This window comes from Corylus avellana, chromosome ca2, assembly GCF_901000735.1.
Source record: "Corylus avellana chromosome ca2, CavTom2PMs-1.0".
Lineage (NCBI taxonomy): Eukaryota > Viridiplantae > Streptophyta > Magnoliopsida > Fagales > Betulaceae > Corylus > Corylus avellana.
In genome coordinates, this window is record NC_081542.1 from 44328451 (window position 1) to 44343637 (window position 15187).

General features: G+C 36.5%; 2 protein-coding genes and 1 pseudogene across 2 annotated transcripts; all 3 read right to left on the minus strand.

The window, feature by feature from the left end:
- Positions 1–2014: 2014 nt before the first annotated feature.
- Positions 2015–7838, minus strand: LOC132172919 (internal alternative NAD(P)H-ubiquinone oxidoreductase A2, mitochondrial-like). Its single transcript, XM_059584478.1, has 10 exons — positions 7516–7838; positions 6989–7058; positions 5646–6320; positions 4875–5088; positions 4244–4404; positions 4081–4146; positions 3832–3995; positions 3620–3734; positions 2382–2561; positions 2015–2293 (listed from the first exon to the last, which is right to left on the minus strand). The coding sequence occupies exons 3-10, from the start codon at positions 6225–6227 to the stop codon at positions 2138–2140; spliced, it is 1638 nt and encodes a 545-aa protein (XP_059440461.1). The 5' UTR covers positions 6228–6320; positions 6989–7058; positions 7516–7838; the 3' UTR covers positions 2015–2137.
- A 1352-nt stretch (positions 7839–9190) lies between these two features.
- LOC132168885 (endonuclease 1) lies at positions 9191–13286 on the minus strand. Its single transcript, XM_059579968.1, has 9 exons — positions 13152–13286; positions 11122–11302; positions 10868–10975; positions 10719–10774; positions 10543–10626; positions 10368–10463; positions 10210–10274; positions 9682–9755; positions 9191–9499 (listed from the first exon to the last, which is right to left on the minus strand). Exons 1-9 carry the CDS (start codon positions 13284–13286, stop codon positions 9375–9377), a joined length of 924 nt encoding a protein of 307 aa, XP_059435951.1. The 3' UTR covers positions 9191–9374.
- A 64-nt stretch (positions 13287–13350) lies between these two features.
- Positions 13351–15187, minus strand: part of LOC132168886 (endonuclease 4-like) — a 6278-nt pseudogene continuing 4441 nt past the window's right edge.

Consider the following 15187-nt stretch of genomic DNA (forward strand, 5'->3'; position numbering starts at 1 on the left):
TCATTTGTCACCTCGTCAATTCCTCCGAAAATTACACAACTACCCTAGCTATTCTAAACTTATATATATATATATATATATTTCATTTGTGATAAGCATATATGAATAAAAATAATTTTTTACAAATTTTCGCCATTTTTTTTGAAAATGAGAGTATTGTTGTACATTTTAGTCTATAATCTCAGTCGTATAGATTGCCAAGTAGGAGTGTTAAGTAAGCGAAACCCTCATGATCGAGTTTGGGTTCAATTCGTACTTGACTCGATTATTAAATGAAGCGTTTCTTGAATACTAGCTTGAATATTAAACGATGCAAGATCGGCTCGACTTGGTTAAGCTCATGAGCAGCTCGTATAAGGCTCGAATTGGTAATTATTCACATAGTTGCTCATATTAATATTAAAAATTGATGATTTATTTTTTTTCTAATAGCATCATTTTGTTATGAAAGGATGCATATCTTCTATTTTCGAAACCAAGTGTCTTACTATATTGACTCAGGCTCTATACTCGATTAGTTAGGCTAAACAAATGCTCATATGCAAACTAGATTATTGAGCTGTTTAAGAGTACTTGAAGTTTAAATTTATAATAAAAAAATAAATAAATTAAATTAAATATAAAAGTTAGCTTGCGGTTCGACTTATTATGAGCTTGAGCTCGGATTTGATTTTTTTGGCTCATCTTTGAACTCGAGTAAAATTTAAACGAGCCGATCCGAAATAAGAAAAGTTCACTTAAGTCCGACTCGTTTACACCCCTACTACCAAATAATAATCTATATTTTAATAAATTACGCAATAAATATGATGCAAGCTGCCATTATTCCAAAAAGAGAAAAAACAAAGAAAAAAGAAAAGGGGTTCCTATAATTAATCTTTAGCAGCCCCCACAAAGCACAAAGAAAGTGGTCACGACTCACCTAGTCATTTTCAGGGTCAAGATCAAACACTTTGAATGAATTGAATAATAAAAATGACATGTGTGAGCCAAATTCAACGTAAACAAAAAACAAATAGTGATACGTGGGAACGAGACAAGTAGCACGTGCGAATCATCAAGAGGAAGTGGTGTAAAATGTGCAAAAATGAAGGGCAAAAATTTAACACTTTCCAGTATCCTCAATATAAAGAAGCAAGCCCCCCATTGAATCCCACACACACCGAACTCAAGCTCTCTCACACAACCATCCCTTTCTTCTTCTCTATTCCTTTTGAAATTCTTTGAAGAGCTCTTTAGCAAAGAAAAAGAGAGATGGAAGGTGCAAGAAGGGAAGTGATCAACGGCGGGAACTTGTGCCGGAGGTTTTCTGGCCGGCCGATCCCCAAGAGAGGCAAGGTGAAGGTGGCAATAGTGTTGGGCTTAGTTCACTCTGTCTCTTCTATCTTCTCTCAAAGTAACCGTGCTGGAAGACGTGGTGGCGGTGCTCAATTTTCTTGATTCAGCTACTTTGATGTGTTAGAGAGAGACAGAGAGACAGTTTGTTCATGTAACTGTTGTAGAACAGGATGTACAAGGTGTCTTGTAGTTTGTAGATTTATATGAAATTTTGTTCTTTTTATGTTCATATCTTGGTTACGGATGCGTTTGGATCAAGGATTTGGGTTGTGATTTTTTGGGTTTCATTAGCCTTTAATTTCAATGGGCACCATAGGCCCCTGAACCTGAGATTGATAGATCTAATTCGTTTAATTGAACTGATTTGAGTTAGAATTAATCTATATACTCGTATACCCAGATCTTGAATTGCCATACCTACTTGTAAAGGAGACAAAGTTCGAGTCTTTGATCTTGATCAGAATGATTTGAATATTGGGTTTTGCCTGTCGCCAATCAACTCTGCTAAAAGCAACCCAGCAAGCTCAGTGGTTCTATAATTGACCATCATCATAGAGAGAATTGATATATATGGATATGGTAGTGTTGAAAGTTGTAACAACAAATAGCTTCTACAATATGCGCATGTGTAACCTCTGCTTGCGCAATTACCAACCCCCAACCAGAACTGATAACCAAGGTCAAAAACTTTGAATTGAATGCTTTAGCAAAATTTCACTAGTTGTGGGATCAAAAATTGAAGGAATGCAGGGAGCGTGGTGATCAGCTCAATGCCTGAAACAAAGGTAACCGGCAGCCATCAGCCGATTCGGGAGTTGTCTCTGCCGAAGACCAGTGTTGTTGCCCAGTTCACGGCCACATAAACCCTGTTCCTCCAACTGACAACGCGGGTGAGATAGGCCGACCGCCAAATCAGCCAGCTGAGAAATCCGGCAAGGGATATGCCCTTTGCATCCTGACAAAATACAGATTGGAGGGGCTTATCAAATTGGTTATTAATGTGCAAGTCTAAGCTAAAGCTAAAGCCAAAGCCTTTTGATTACCTTCGATTGGCGTAGGTCAACAAGCGCCTTATAGCCTCCAACTGATGCCATGCTTCCGAGATGCTTGTAGACAAAAGGATCTCCAAGAGGGATGTCTTTTGCAGAGAACGCCTTGCCCCCATTCTGCTTTCCAATTTTGTTAAACAGCTCCACCAGAAATTTACCTTCCCTTTCTGCAACCTGTTTCACAGAAGTTAAGAGAACATTAACTTCAAACGTTGTTTTTGGAGACATGACACACTTGTAACCCACACCCCCTTCATAAAAAGAGGAAAGGGAAAAGAAATACAGCAGTACTTGTGGAAGGAAGATGAGAAATTGAATACTCTGTTGAAAGCAATATCATAATTCAATGAACATCATAATTGTTCAATATGAACCTATCTCCTATATCTTCTGGGAAATCTCTAATCTGGAAAATTGAAGGCAACAAGCACTTCATCGGTCATTCGTTCTATATTTGTGGCAATATGGCCAAATGGTGATATTGGTTTCCTCTGATGAAAGTTTAATGTTGCGTTTCCAAACACATTTTAAGTTGATCAGGAAAGAGTTTCAATTGGAATCCCACTGCTCTCATGATTGTTGCCTAAGATATAACAGTTTATCAATGACTATGAATTTCACAATAAACCAATAAGTAGGAAAGTAAGGTTATGTTAGTTAAAATTAAATATGTAAAAACTGTTTTTGAGTTTTTAAAAGTGTTTGTGTTTGAAAACATAGTCTTTGTTTTTTGTCTTTTGTTTTTACTTCTCAAAACAAAAAACATTAACAAACACTCAAAACACAAAACACTCAAAACTATTTTCATATTTAGGTCACATCAAAACACTTTCAATTTTTTTTGGTTAAAAAAACTCCTTAGAACACATTAACAAACATACCCTTGGTTCTCTCCCCAAAAGGGCCACTTTCAGAAGATAGTCTAAACGTGGACCTTACATTACACTTTAATCCCCAAGAGAATTCAGGTTAGTCTATAAGAAGACTCCACCATGGCAAGCAAAAGCAAGTTAACCAAACCTAGTATATAACACCTTTCTTCTCCCCAGCTTCCATTCCTTCAAATACTGACCTCAAAAGCATTTAATAACATGGCATGATTAATTTTTCTCTGCTTTTACAGAAGGGAATATTTTATGGCAAAGTTTTTTAAGTGAAATATGCAATTCCAGAGAGAAAAGTGGACAGACTTGAAGAATGGAGAATTTGCAGAAGGTAAAAAAGAAACTAACCTGAGCTAAAGCTGGAAGAACTGGCTTCCCTGTATGTTCAAGAAAACCAGCACAATCTCCAACTGCAAATACATCTTCCACAGAGGGAACCCGCATCCATTCATCAACACCAATCCTGTAACATTAATTGATAACATCAATAATAAATAGCAAATAAGGAAAAGGCAATAGAAATTTGAAAATATAGTGTCAAGGAATGCTCATGCATATACCTTCCACCCTGGGACTTGGGAAGATTCAGTGACTTCACAAAATTGGAGGGACCAACGCCAGTAGACCAGACCAAGAGACCATATGGAACATCAGTCCCATCGTTGAGAACTATCTTCTTCGAATGCACCTCTTTCACAACACCTCGCATAAGGCGAACACCAGACTGGCACAGAAGTTGCAAATGTTAGAGAAAATTCCTGAATACTTACGAAACATCGTCAAGGATATCATAAAACAAACTGATTTACCTTGGTTAGGTGTTTTGTTGCATATTGACGTAGCCCAATGTCAAAGGATGACAAAATCTCATTTGCCTGTTTAAGAAAATAGAAAAAACAGTCAATTCCAACATATTTCATTTCTTCATATGAGATTGATTCATAAATATGGAAAGAAATTGTATATATGAACCTCTATGAGGGTGACTTTGATATGATCCTTCACATGACTATACCGCTCACGAACATCTTTCATAATAAAATCACTCAATTCACCACTGAACTCCACCCCTGTAGGGCCACCTCCAATAACAACACAGTGTAATAATCGTTTCTTCTCTTCCTCTGATATGCCTGTAATAATAAATTATACATTCAAAATCAAAACTTCATTTGTGAAAAGAAAACTACTGATTAAGTAATTAGGAAGCATTAGATGACTAAAGATCTTATCCCTTCACCAGACATTTAGATGAACTTAGCAACAAAAAGGGCTCATTATTTAAGCATGAAGAAAATGATGAGGGAGAAAGATGGAGGGGACATAGGCCCATTCCAAATGAATCTATAGATGCTTGGAAAGAAAGAAAACTCTAAAAAGAAAAAAAAGAAAAAAATTGGGAGAACAAATTCAACCTAGAGTATAGACTTAGGTTCTCCTATCAAATGCCTGCCCTCTGGTTTTCATAACTTCAAGTAAATTAAAAGGAGAACACTTGAGATGCATAAAAATGAAATCGAATTGAGCATTCGACCATTTTCTGGAGAACAAAGAAGAAACCTTTAAGAGTTGGAAAAATCCTAGTGCCAAATTAATGTTTTACCTGGATTTTCAGAGAGCATCAAGTTCAAGAGAAGCTTCTTCCTTATTTCTTGAGCATGGTTCACTTCACGAAGGAAATATGCATGTTCATACACCCCCTTGATTCCAAAAGTCAAGGGCTCAGCTCCAGCAGCAATGACAAGCTTGTCATACGCAACTTTAAACTGGTAAGGATCACGAGGTAATCCACCATTGCTAACAGTCTCACAGTACACCTGATTATATAAAAGAACAGGGTTAAATTACTTGTTAGAATCTCCAGAATGTGACATAACAAGGAGGAGTCATGTCCTTTTTCATTGCAATAATCAACCATGAAGCTGGTGCTCTATCTTCTGTGTTTTACACTATAGTTGGTAAGGTTAAAGTGCAGCAGCAATGATCAAATGGCTCTCAGATTACAGTTTGAGAAAATCAAGTTTTGGTACAGAAGTACAGAACAAGCAGAAATCTGAGCAGAAATGATATCCGTGTCTCATTGTGTTTTTTTATATATGTGCCTGAAAATTACCAAAGTTTATTTGTTGCTTCTACTGCAGTTAAAAATACATCATTTGAGTAGACATCATGTGTGAAAACGAAGAACTACTCTGGCATTAACCTCTCCCATTTATATAACTGTTTGCACTAGTATGCATTACCTTATGCTGTACACATATGGATCAACTTTATTATTGCACATCCCTCAAACCACGAAGGAGAACAAGAAGAAAAAAAGCACACATAAATAATATATTAAAAGAAGAATTATAAAACTGGAACATTCACTCACTTCATGTTTGTCAGAGTCAATGCCAACGCAAGAAGCAAGATAGAAGTAGGAATTGGGATCCTTTGCTAATGCAGTCTGTATCCGACTAACAGGTTCAGCTACAGAGCGGAATTCCAGGGTTCCAACACAAGTTGAAGCAAGTAAAGGAGTGAAGACCATGTGATTCCTTGGTGATATGCAAATAACATCATAAATCTTGGTGTCTAGTCCCTTAAGGAATCGACAAGCACCCCACCCGGTACCAATGACAACAACCCTTGGCTTTTCACCAGGCTTGGTTGCTTCTAGTCCTGCATAGCTTGGCTGATCATACTCTGTATCAGACGCCTGTGCAATCATCTCAGCAGAAGGAGATTGATAATGTGGGGTTACCCTTATCCCCCTGCTCCAAAAGCTCATGTGATTTACCTTCTTGATGCCGTGGAAGAGTGACATATTGCTGTTTTCTCTGACATTTTCAAGGGAAGGTATGAAACATTGGTATGGGGATACTCCTTCACAGACTACATCCTCATTTCTGTAACTGCCAAAGGTGCCACCTGACCTTCTCAAGCCACTCCTAGCAACCCTTGCCAATGCCATGACGAGAATACCAGCTCTTACAGCAAGACCTGATACCCTTTGGACCTTATATGAAGACCCAGATTCAAAAGCTTTGATCTATTGAATCTACAACTGAATGAACATCAAAAGGCAGAATTATATATATAGGTAGCTGATTTGATAACTCCAACCATGCAGCAAGCAGAACCATGCAGCAAGCAAGCAAAGACAATATGTTTTTGGAGGACTGGTTCAACCAACGCATATTTTTTAATATATATCAACGATTCTTTCCAAGACTACTTGAAAAGAACAAAAACCAACTTACCTTTGTTCATCGGGCTGATGGCAGATACAAAGAGAAATCTCTAGTAGAATTCTAAAAGTGAACCAAATACACAAAATTAAGACTTTCCACATCACCAAATTCATTTAAATTGTAATAGGCACATCCCATGCAAACATTACTTGACAATATAATGCCAACCGTATGACAACTGACTAATTTATGCAATCAATTATTAACTCATTTTAAGAAACGTGATAAATGGCCAGGATGTCACAAAGTCCAAAAAAGTGGGAGCATTCTATATCCGACCCATATATAGCCTGAACAAATCATTCAAAATGCATGAATCATGTTCTTAGGACTCTTCTTCAACACAGGCACAGCTGTTCACATGTATGAAACTTTCAAATAGACCCAAAAGGGGAAGAGAAAAAAAAAAAAAACGACTTTAAGAACTGAAAGAGAATTGGCATTTTTAGAGACTATCTACCAACCAATACAAATGAATTACCTGCTCTGGCCAGAAACAGAGAGCTATACAGCAAGATCAAAAAATCACCTCGCACATCACCACAAATGCCCTGTCACAAACAGAGAGATGTAAAAACAAGGATTAGCACCCAATAAAACAAGCTTTAAACAACATAATAAGAAAAGAAGGGCAAATAAAAAATAAATAAATAAATAAACTTTGGCCCATCTATGAGGAATATTCTTTGTTCATGAAGAATGAGAAAGGTGAAGTGCAAAAGCGAGATTTTTTTTTTTTTTTTTTCTGAAGAAAATAATAAATCACACGCTGAATAACTTAACCAATAAAATTAAAAACACCAACAAGCGTTTTGTCAAACAAATGCAACACCTCTCACATAAGAATAGAAAAGAGAACAATTTACAAAAAAGAAACAGCCCCACTTAACAATCGAAATGAATAATATAAAAAATTCAGACAGATGATACACTCAAACAGGAATGCGTGGAACATGCAGAACATCGTTCAAAGCCAAAACAAAAACTCCAAGAAAAAAAGGGCGTTACTTTTGAAGCAGCAGAAGGTTCAGGAACAAAACGCTTTTCTTTTCTGTTTTGCTCTGTGGGTATTTTTCAACAAGCTGTCCAAGAATGTTGGGTGCGTTTATGGAGGCCAAAGTTGGTGGCTTTATAGACCAACAACACAAGAACGTGTCACTGTTAACCCATGTAAAATGTAACTTCTATAGGTGAGAAGGGGTTAAGAGTTAAATATTTTAAAATATAAATTAAATAAAATAATGTAGAAGAAGATCTCAGATTGACTTGTATGGCAAGAAAGTTAGACAGTTCGAGGAAAGGAAAGTGTATCGATTTTTCTAGGAAAGAAAATAAGGAGAGAGAGAGAGACGGGGTCGTTTTAGTAACGTAAAGACAATTCTGCTCCCCTTGAATTATAAGTTCTGATGAGCTAATGAAGGGCAGTTTTGACCTTTTGGTCTAAAATCTTTGACAGCTTGCCAGTTTGTCAAAACCCTAGTCAGCGCTGGTGATCAGAAACGGTCAAGTCCATACTTGCACGATTTAAAGATTTGATCAAAAGCCGGGTCACGAAAAAAAATCAACGGACAGAAATGGCTTGGGGCCATTGAAACATGGTCAGTGGCCCCCACCTATGTTCGTAGTGGGGCCCAATAGACGCCACGGCGTGTGGAAAAGAAAGAATTCTCGAAGGTTAACGGGCCGGCGGGTAAGAAAATTAAACGGGATTGTCGCTCCCTACGTTTCAACGGCCCATATTTTCCTTCACGTGTCAAACGTTGGACTAGCCGATTTTTCTTTGTCTCCCAGGATCTCGGGGCCGCTTTTTGTAATAGCGATTCTTTTGGGTCTTTGGGTGATTAACTAAACGTGTCTCACCTTTGATGTGTGTCATGTGTTGCTGTTGAATTGACGCCATGGCACACGTCTAGCTAGGCTGGCTCTGAGCATGCATCTGCTTTAGCCTTTAGCTTTGGTCAAGGTTCACAACCAATCACGATTTAGATCCAAAATTGGATTTTCTCATAGAAGAATGTCATGAACATGTCAATTGAAAGCGGCCATAAGTTTAATAAATTTAGTTGAAAGAATTGCATAATCTCATTTCAATGAAACGTTAAACATGTTGGGTCTAATTTATTGATTCACTTTACGACGTTATTAAGAAATACAATATTGTACAAACCTTTCAAGCTTTGGTCAAGGTTCACAACCAATCACGATTGAGATCCAAAATTGGATTTTCTCATAGAAGAATGTCATGAACATGTCAATTGAAAGTGGCCGTAAGTTTAATAAATTGAGTTGAAAGAATTGGATGATCTCATTTCAATGAAACGTTTCACGTGTTGGGGGTCTAACTTATTGATTCACTTTACGACGGTATTAAGGAATACAATGTACAAGTATTTCAAGCTACCCATGAAAAAAAACGAAATTATATATGAATGATTAGAAATGAGTCGAGTAAAATTATCATTTTAATTTCAAATTCTCTCGATTTCCTTCCGTTAGTACATTTTTTTTTTTTTTTTGACATGTCCGCATAAGAGGGGAGAGAGAGATTTGAACTAGTAACCTCCATTTCATTAGGCGTAGTCCTAGCCGATTGAGCTACCTCTTGGGGACCTTCCGTTAGTGCATTTAAAATGGCATAATTGTTCAAATTTTTTGGACAACATTATCATTCTAAATGTACTAATTGAAAAAAATGGAGAGAATTTAAAATGAAGAGGATCATTTTCCAACGTATACATGATTAGTCATAATTAAATACAAACATTAAGTATGAACAAATTGGGTCAACAGCAAAGAACAGGTATGTCGTGTTTTTATTGGTTAACAGAGAAGTATGATGAACAGTAGAAGCTGTTGGGTTGGTGGGCTCAAGTTGGTGATGCAAACCCTTGGTCGGTGCCACCAAAAACGCGGTTCAAAATCATGGCTAATCGAACTCCGCCCTGAGCAATTCGTTTCATCACAATTGGCATCCTTGAGTCGAAGTAATCATCTGTAAACCACACATAATATGCACCATAATTAATAATTTAATATATTAATCTCCTTTTCATGATCAGTCTCCATAATTGGTATATAATATATAGATTGACAGCAGAAAAGAATCCATTTCAAACTGGCTTTGTTTGGAATTGCATTAAAGAGAAATGCTAATTAAGGGCTTTGTATATATACCTGATAGAGTTGTACCAGCTTCAACTCCTTTGTAACCCCATTTACAAGCTATGTTTATGCTCTCTCCAGCCCACCTGCATATTTCCCAAAAATTAAAAATAAAAAAATATATGAGAAAATTAATCTCAATAAGGAGTATATATGAATACTCCTTCTATAAGGAATATATATATATATATACTGTATCGTGCGTTATTGAGTGTTGTTAAGAGTACTACAACTTTTATTATATATATATACTGTATCGTGCGTTATTGAGTGTTGTTAAGAGTACTACAACTTTTATTATAAACTCCTTACAAATTGATGTGACTGTTCACATAACATTATTTTATGCACTGTATCGTGCGTTATTGAGTGTTGTTAAGAGTACTACAACTTTTATTACAAATTCCTTACAAATTGATGTGACTATTCACGTGACACTATTTTTTACGAAACTGACTACGTACCCTATGAATTTGTAACTCAAAACATTTTCTATGCAAAAAGAAAAGAGAGAGAGAGAGAGAGAGAGAGAGAGCTCACTTGGTAACACATGAATGAATATCATCACAATGCTCCCATGATGTAACATCAGAAGACCAGATTCCCTGCAACTAATTAGTTAATAACCAAAATTTGCAAGAATCTTAATTGTTTCACAAATGCAAGTGAGGAAGAAAACTAGTTGGTCTTATTCTTACATCAGTGAAGTTTCCCTGTATGGCTTGTAGGAGGAGGTCCACGTCCTTCTCATAATAATCTGATAGAGTTGACAGAATAATGTCCCTATCCCATACCTGTCGTACCATGAAAATATATATACATAGATTGCTCAAAAACTTAACATATATATGAGCTGCATGATCACTGGCTTACATGATGCAGATTAGATTTGCGCCTAAACCAGCGTAGATTTATTGTGTTTCCTCCTTCATCGCTTGTAAATCCAACATGCATTGGCTGAAAAGTGAAAAACAAAGAAGAAATATTAATCTACGAATGCTTAGAACCCAAAAGCCTTTAAAATTCTCACATATATAAATTAAAATTACCTGATGGATATCTCCCATGAAGTGTGACAAGAATAACAAGGCCTCAGTCATATTATCTGCAAAATCAAATTCAGCTAACTAATCAATGGCAGTTAAAAACAATCTTGAAGACAAGAAAAACACAAAGATTTTACACTCAATTTCCTTACATCTACGATCACCACTTCCTTCTCTGTAATGCAGAAGCTGAGAAGTGAAATTTTGAATGGCACCCGCCACACACATGTCCTCCCCGCCATGCTGATCATGACAGTCCCCTAAAACCAACCAACATCAACGGTTACATCTTAACGCCATTGCCCATGCATCATGAGATCGGTTGTTCGAGTTCTCACTCAACCGACACACCCGTCGTGATGACGTTACAAAAAGAAATAATTTTGATGAGCATTATTAGGCTTACTTTGATAACCGAATGTGCAGTCGTTGTCGGGTGTGTCAATGAAGTGGAGAGGGCTTGTCCAGCGATACTTGTACCAATGCCGGATTTGGTCAGGCCATGTACAAAGGGCTGATAGGTTGCCATTAACATCATGGGGTAACAAATTTCGAATAGCTTCTGATGCCTCAGACCCTAGAAGATCCTGCAAATCAAGTAGCAATAATTACTCATGATTTTGTTTCATTAATTAGAGAAGTGAAACATTCTTGGCCGGTTTTTATTTATGTTATGTTTCATACTTCTTTTGTTTTTGGATAAATATAAATTCAGTTTTATGAATAATGGCTTAATTTCAATTTACTTCTCTGAGTTTCTAAATTCGACTTTTAATTCTTGAAGTTTTTCAAATTTTTTATATCACCCTTAATTACCCAGAATCGTCTAAAACTGTTGATGTGACAACAGCATTTTGCTACGTCAATTAATTTTTTTTTACTTTATTAAAAAAAAATAGGATAAAGTCTTCTTAACCCATTAAACAAACACCCTAATGACAATTTACCTCCCAAACTATCAATTACGACAATTTACCCTCCAAACTACCAAAACAATAACAATGTACTCCCAATTTTAACAAAATGATGAAATTACCCTAACTAAAATAAAAACAAAAATACTAAAATTTAATTTTTTTTTTTTTCAAAATTTTAAGGCTATTTTTGTCTTATTGAAATTTTTATATGGGTAATTTCGTCATTTTGCTAGCATTGTGAGGTACATTTTCATTGTTTTGGTAGTTTTGAGGGTAAATTATCGTAATTAATAGTTTGGGGGGTAGATTATCATTTGGGTGATAGTTTGAAGGAGTTAAGTAGATTTTGCCCTAAAAAAAATCCCTCACTGGTGTGGCAAAAATGCTAAAGTAGCAATTAATGGCGCGTAAGTAGTTTTAGACAATTTTAGACAAAATGAGTAAATGAAAAATTCAAAAAAAAAAAAAGTTTAAATTTAGAAACTCATTGAGTAAATTAGTCAGGGAATAAATTTTACCCTTTTTTTTTCTTCCTTTTAAGGACTATGAACCCACAAATATAGATTGATAATTTGTTTGGGTATTAGGAAATTAGACGACACATTTAATTGAATCTACTTGTTTTTTATGTCTTGCACGTGTGCTAAAACAAATGGCATATGTTTGGAGTTTCTATTGTCAACATCCTCCCCCACCCACATTCACATGTTCTCATCTCATGTGTTGCCCCCTCTCAAACTAGTAATTAACAAGTTATGATTAATGAGTCCAACTTGTTTAATTAAAGAGGTTGGGTTATGATTGACCAATATAGTCTTATATGAATACCTCAATTCGACCCAAACCCAACATACGAAAATTAGTAAATTATAATTGATAGGTTTAATTCATTTAATGAAATGATTCGAATTATAGTTAATTTATATAATCTTTAAAATCATTTCTCGACACGACTCAAACCCGACATATATAAATATGAATCACCTGCCTCACAGTAACAATGAGTCCATTTACGCAAAAGGCCAAGTTGAATTCACCAAACCAAGGTCCAAGTTTGATTATTCAATTTCATATCACAGACGAGAGAGGTGTAAAATCAAAGCAAAAAAATTTCAACTCTGACCCTAAAGGACCCAAAGAAGAAAACACGCAAACTGTCGCTTCAAAGTTGAGTAAGCTAACCGAAACACGAAACTTCACGGAAAGCTGTAATCAAAAAGTGACAAACCATGACAATTTATGGGGAAATGTTGGGTCGTGGTTCAATTTTTCTACCGACTATTGACCCTTCCAAAACCAAAAAGGCAAAAACAGTCTTAAACACCCAGTTGAAGCTTCCTTAAACCCCACAAAGCTCAACAGTGAAAACCTTCTTACTCACCATTCATATGGTAAATTGGGAGCCCAAAAGAGAAAAGATCAAACACATTAACAAAAAAACACTTGTTTATGAGGAGGAGCAAAGCTGCATAAAACAATGACAACCCCACTTCCCAGAGAAATGGGGTATCAAGATTACCTGCGCAATCCGACATGTCATGATATGACCCTCTTTGCTCCAGCCCTGCGCTCCACGCCCTATTAGCAAAGCAAAACCCAGCAAGAAAACAGGCCAAAATGGAGACCATCTCCCCAAAATCTCAAACTTGCCCATTCTCTCAAATTATTTCACCACTTTTAACTTCTTTTTTTCCTCCAATATGACAACACATAACAGATGAATTAAACCCCAGCTGAATGTCTTGCATATATATATACACAACTTATTGGAGGTCATTATTGAGTACAAGTTTTTATTTCTATGTATTGTGGTTACCCCAATGGTTGACCTTTACTACAAGCAAACTAGCGAAGTGGGGATATTCTGGTATATAGAAGGCATCAGCCCAATATTAGGCATGAAGTCAGCAAGTAACATAAAGTAAAATTTTTGGAGCCTTGTCTTAAAAAAGAGTTGAGAGAAGGTGGAAGGGTAATTTATTTGCTTGATGAGGCCTGGCGTATAGGGAACTTCAAGCTATTTTCTGTGGTTGAGTGGTCCCCGTCCTATGCAAAGTGAAGATGCATCTCTATCTGACTTTATCTTGCTTGGGCAATTTCCTTTCGAGAAGTGAAAATGCGGTTAAGCGTGGCAGCTAGTCTGACCCCACCTTGGGCTAGCCTCTTCTCCACGATCGGCAGCCGCAAAAGAAAATAATCATCTATAACAAAACAAAGAAGGAATTATGAGAGGATACGTAAGCTGTTACGCAATTATGAACTGAAGATAGGTGATTGAATAGGGGAAGCAATGATGTGTTATGTAGCATGATCCTGTGACATTCATCACAATTATTGTCATGCAACATTTGCATGTCTAAGCATCAATTTTGGTAGGTCGCATCATATGCTGGACTGAGTTGGCCATGTGCAGGAGAAACTACTAAACTATGGTGCAAGAAACCGAAGAAATGGGTTGACCACCCAATCAGGTGGTTCCAATCTTTTAGATAAAGTATTTGATGGAAGAGCAGAAGAAAAAGTTTCATGTGAAGAAAGTTCAGTGACATCATAATGTAGTTATATAGCTTTTTACAATCACATTGGATGTAATTGCCTTTAGTGCCTTTTTTTTCTTAGACGTGGAACCTCACCAAGGCAAGGCCCTTCAGATCTATCCCTGGAGAGTAAACCCCAAATACACAACCCCACTCGCCAGAATCATGTATCAAGTAATTCAGATAAACTCCTAGAACCCAAGATATCAGAATCTATGGCTCATTCCAAGCCCGCCCTTTGAGCACTAGGCTGCACCCTGACTGGTAAAGTGCAATATTTTACAAGGGGTAACCTGCACTTAGTACTCTAGGCTATAAGCAGGGACAGTACATCTTTTATTTTAACCAAGTATTTCTATCGAGTTGATCTGGATATCAATATACCAATAAAGTTAAGATTCCATTTCTTATTCTTGAAGACATGCATAATTTTTTTTAAAAAAAAAAAATTGGAGCCTCACAGACTTTTGGGGGCCATAATATTGGCTGTGAGTTTTTCAGAGTGGGTTCAAGTCATACCCAGGCAAGATATTATACAGCACAAACTTGCATCCCTTAAAAAGTCCAGCCTTGATTTATTTAGATTAATAAAAAAACCAAAAAGACGGACTGTAAAATACCAATATCTCAATAGAAAAGAGTAAATACCTCCCAGAGTGCTCCCTGGTGTTGCATTCCTGTATGCAAACTTGCACGCCAGACTAATGCTCTCAGAAGCATAGCTGAAAAGTTAGAAGCAACCCAATCAAAGTAATTCCCTACTTAGAACACATAAATAGTGGAAATTTCTTTTCTCCTATATAAGATGAAAAAACTGGACATGCATGTCAATGTGATCAATAAATGCTCTCATTTCAATTTTAAACAAATCTTCCATGCTAATTTGAATGGTTTCCTATTATGATTGGAAGATTTTCAACCAAGTAAACCACACCATCCCTTAACTTTGATAACCAAATATCGTTTATTTAATCCAATTCTTCCCTTAAATTACTCATGTAATCCTTTTACTGGTAGT

Bases quoted from the DNA above. Each gene is read 5' to 3' on its own strand.
- LOC132168885 (XM_059579968.1), bottom strand. From the start codon at position 13,286: ATGGGCAAGTTTGAGATTTTGGGGAGATGGTCTCCATTTTGGCCTGTT. The intron at 10,275-10,367 runs GTAAGAATAAGA...AATTAGTTGCAG, and splicing joins TACAGGGAAACTTCACTGAT to GGAATCTGGTCTTCTGATGT. The intron at 9,756-10,209 runs GTGAGCTCTCTC...GGAAATATGCAG, and splicing joins ATTCATTCATGTGTTACCAA to GTGGGCTGGAGAGAGCATAA.
- LOC132172919 (XM_059584478.1), bottom strand. From the start codon at position 6,227: ATGGCATTGGCAAGGGTTGCTAGGAGTGGCTTGAGAAGGTCAGGTGGC. The intron at 4,405-4,874 runs GTAAAACATTAA...TTATTATTACAG, and splicing joins GATGCTCTCTGAAAATCCAG to GCATATCAGAGGAAGAGAAG. The intron at 2,294-2,381 runs GTAATCAAAAGG...GTATTTTGTCAG, and splicing joins TTGACCTACGCCAATCGAAG to GATGCAAAGGGCATATCCCT.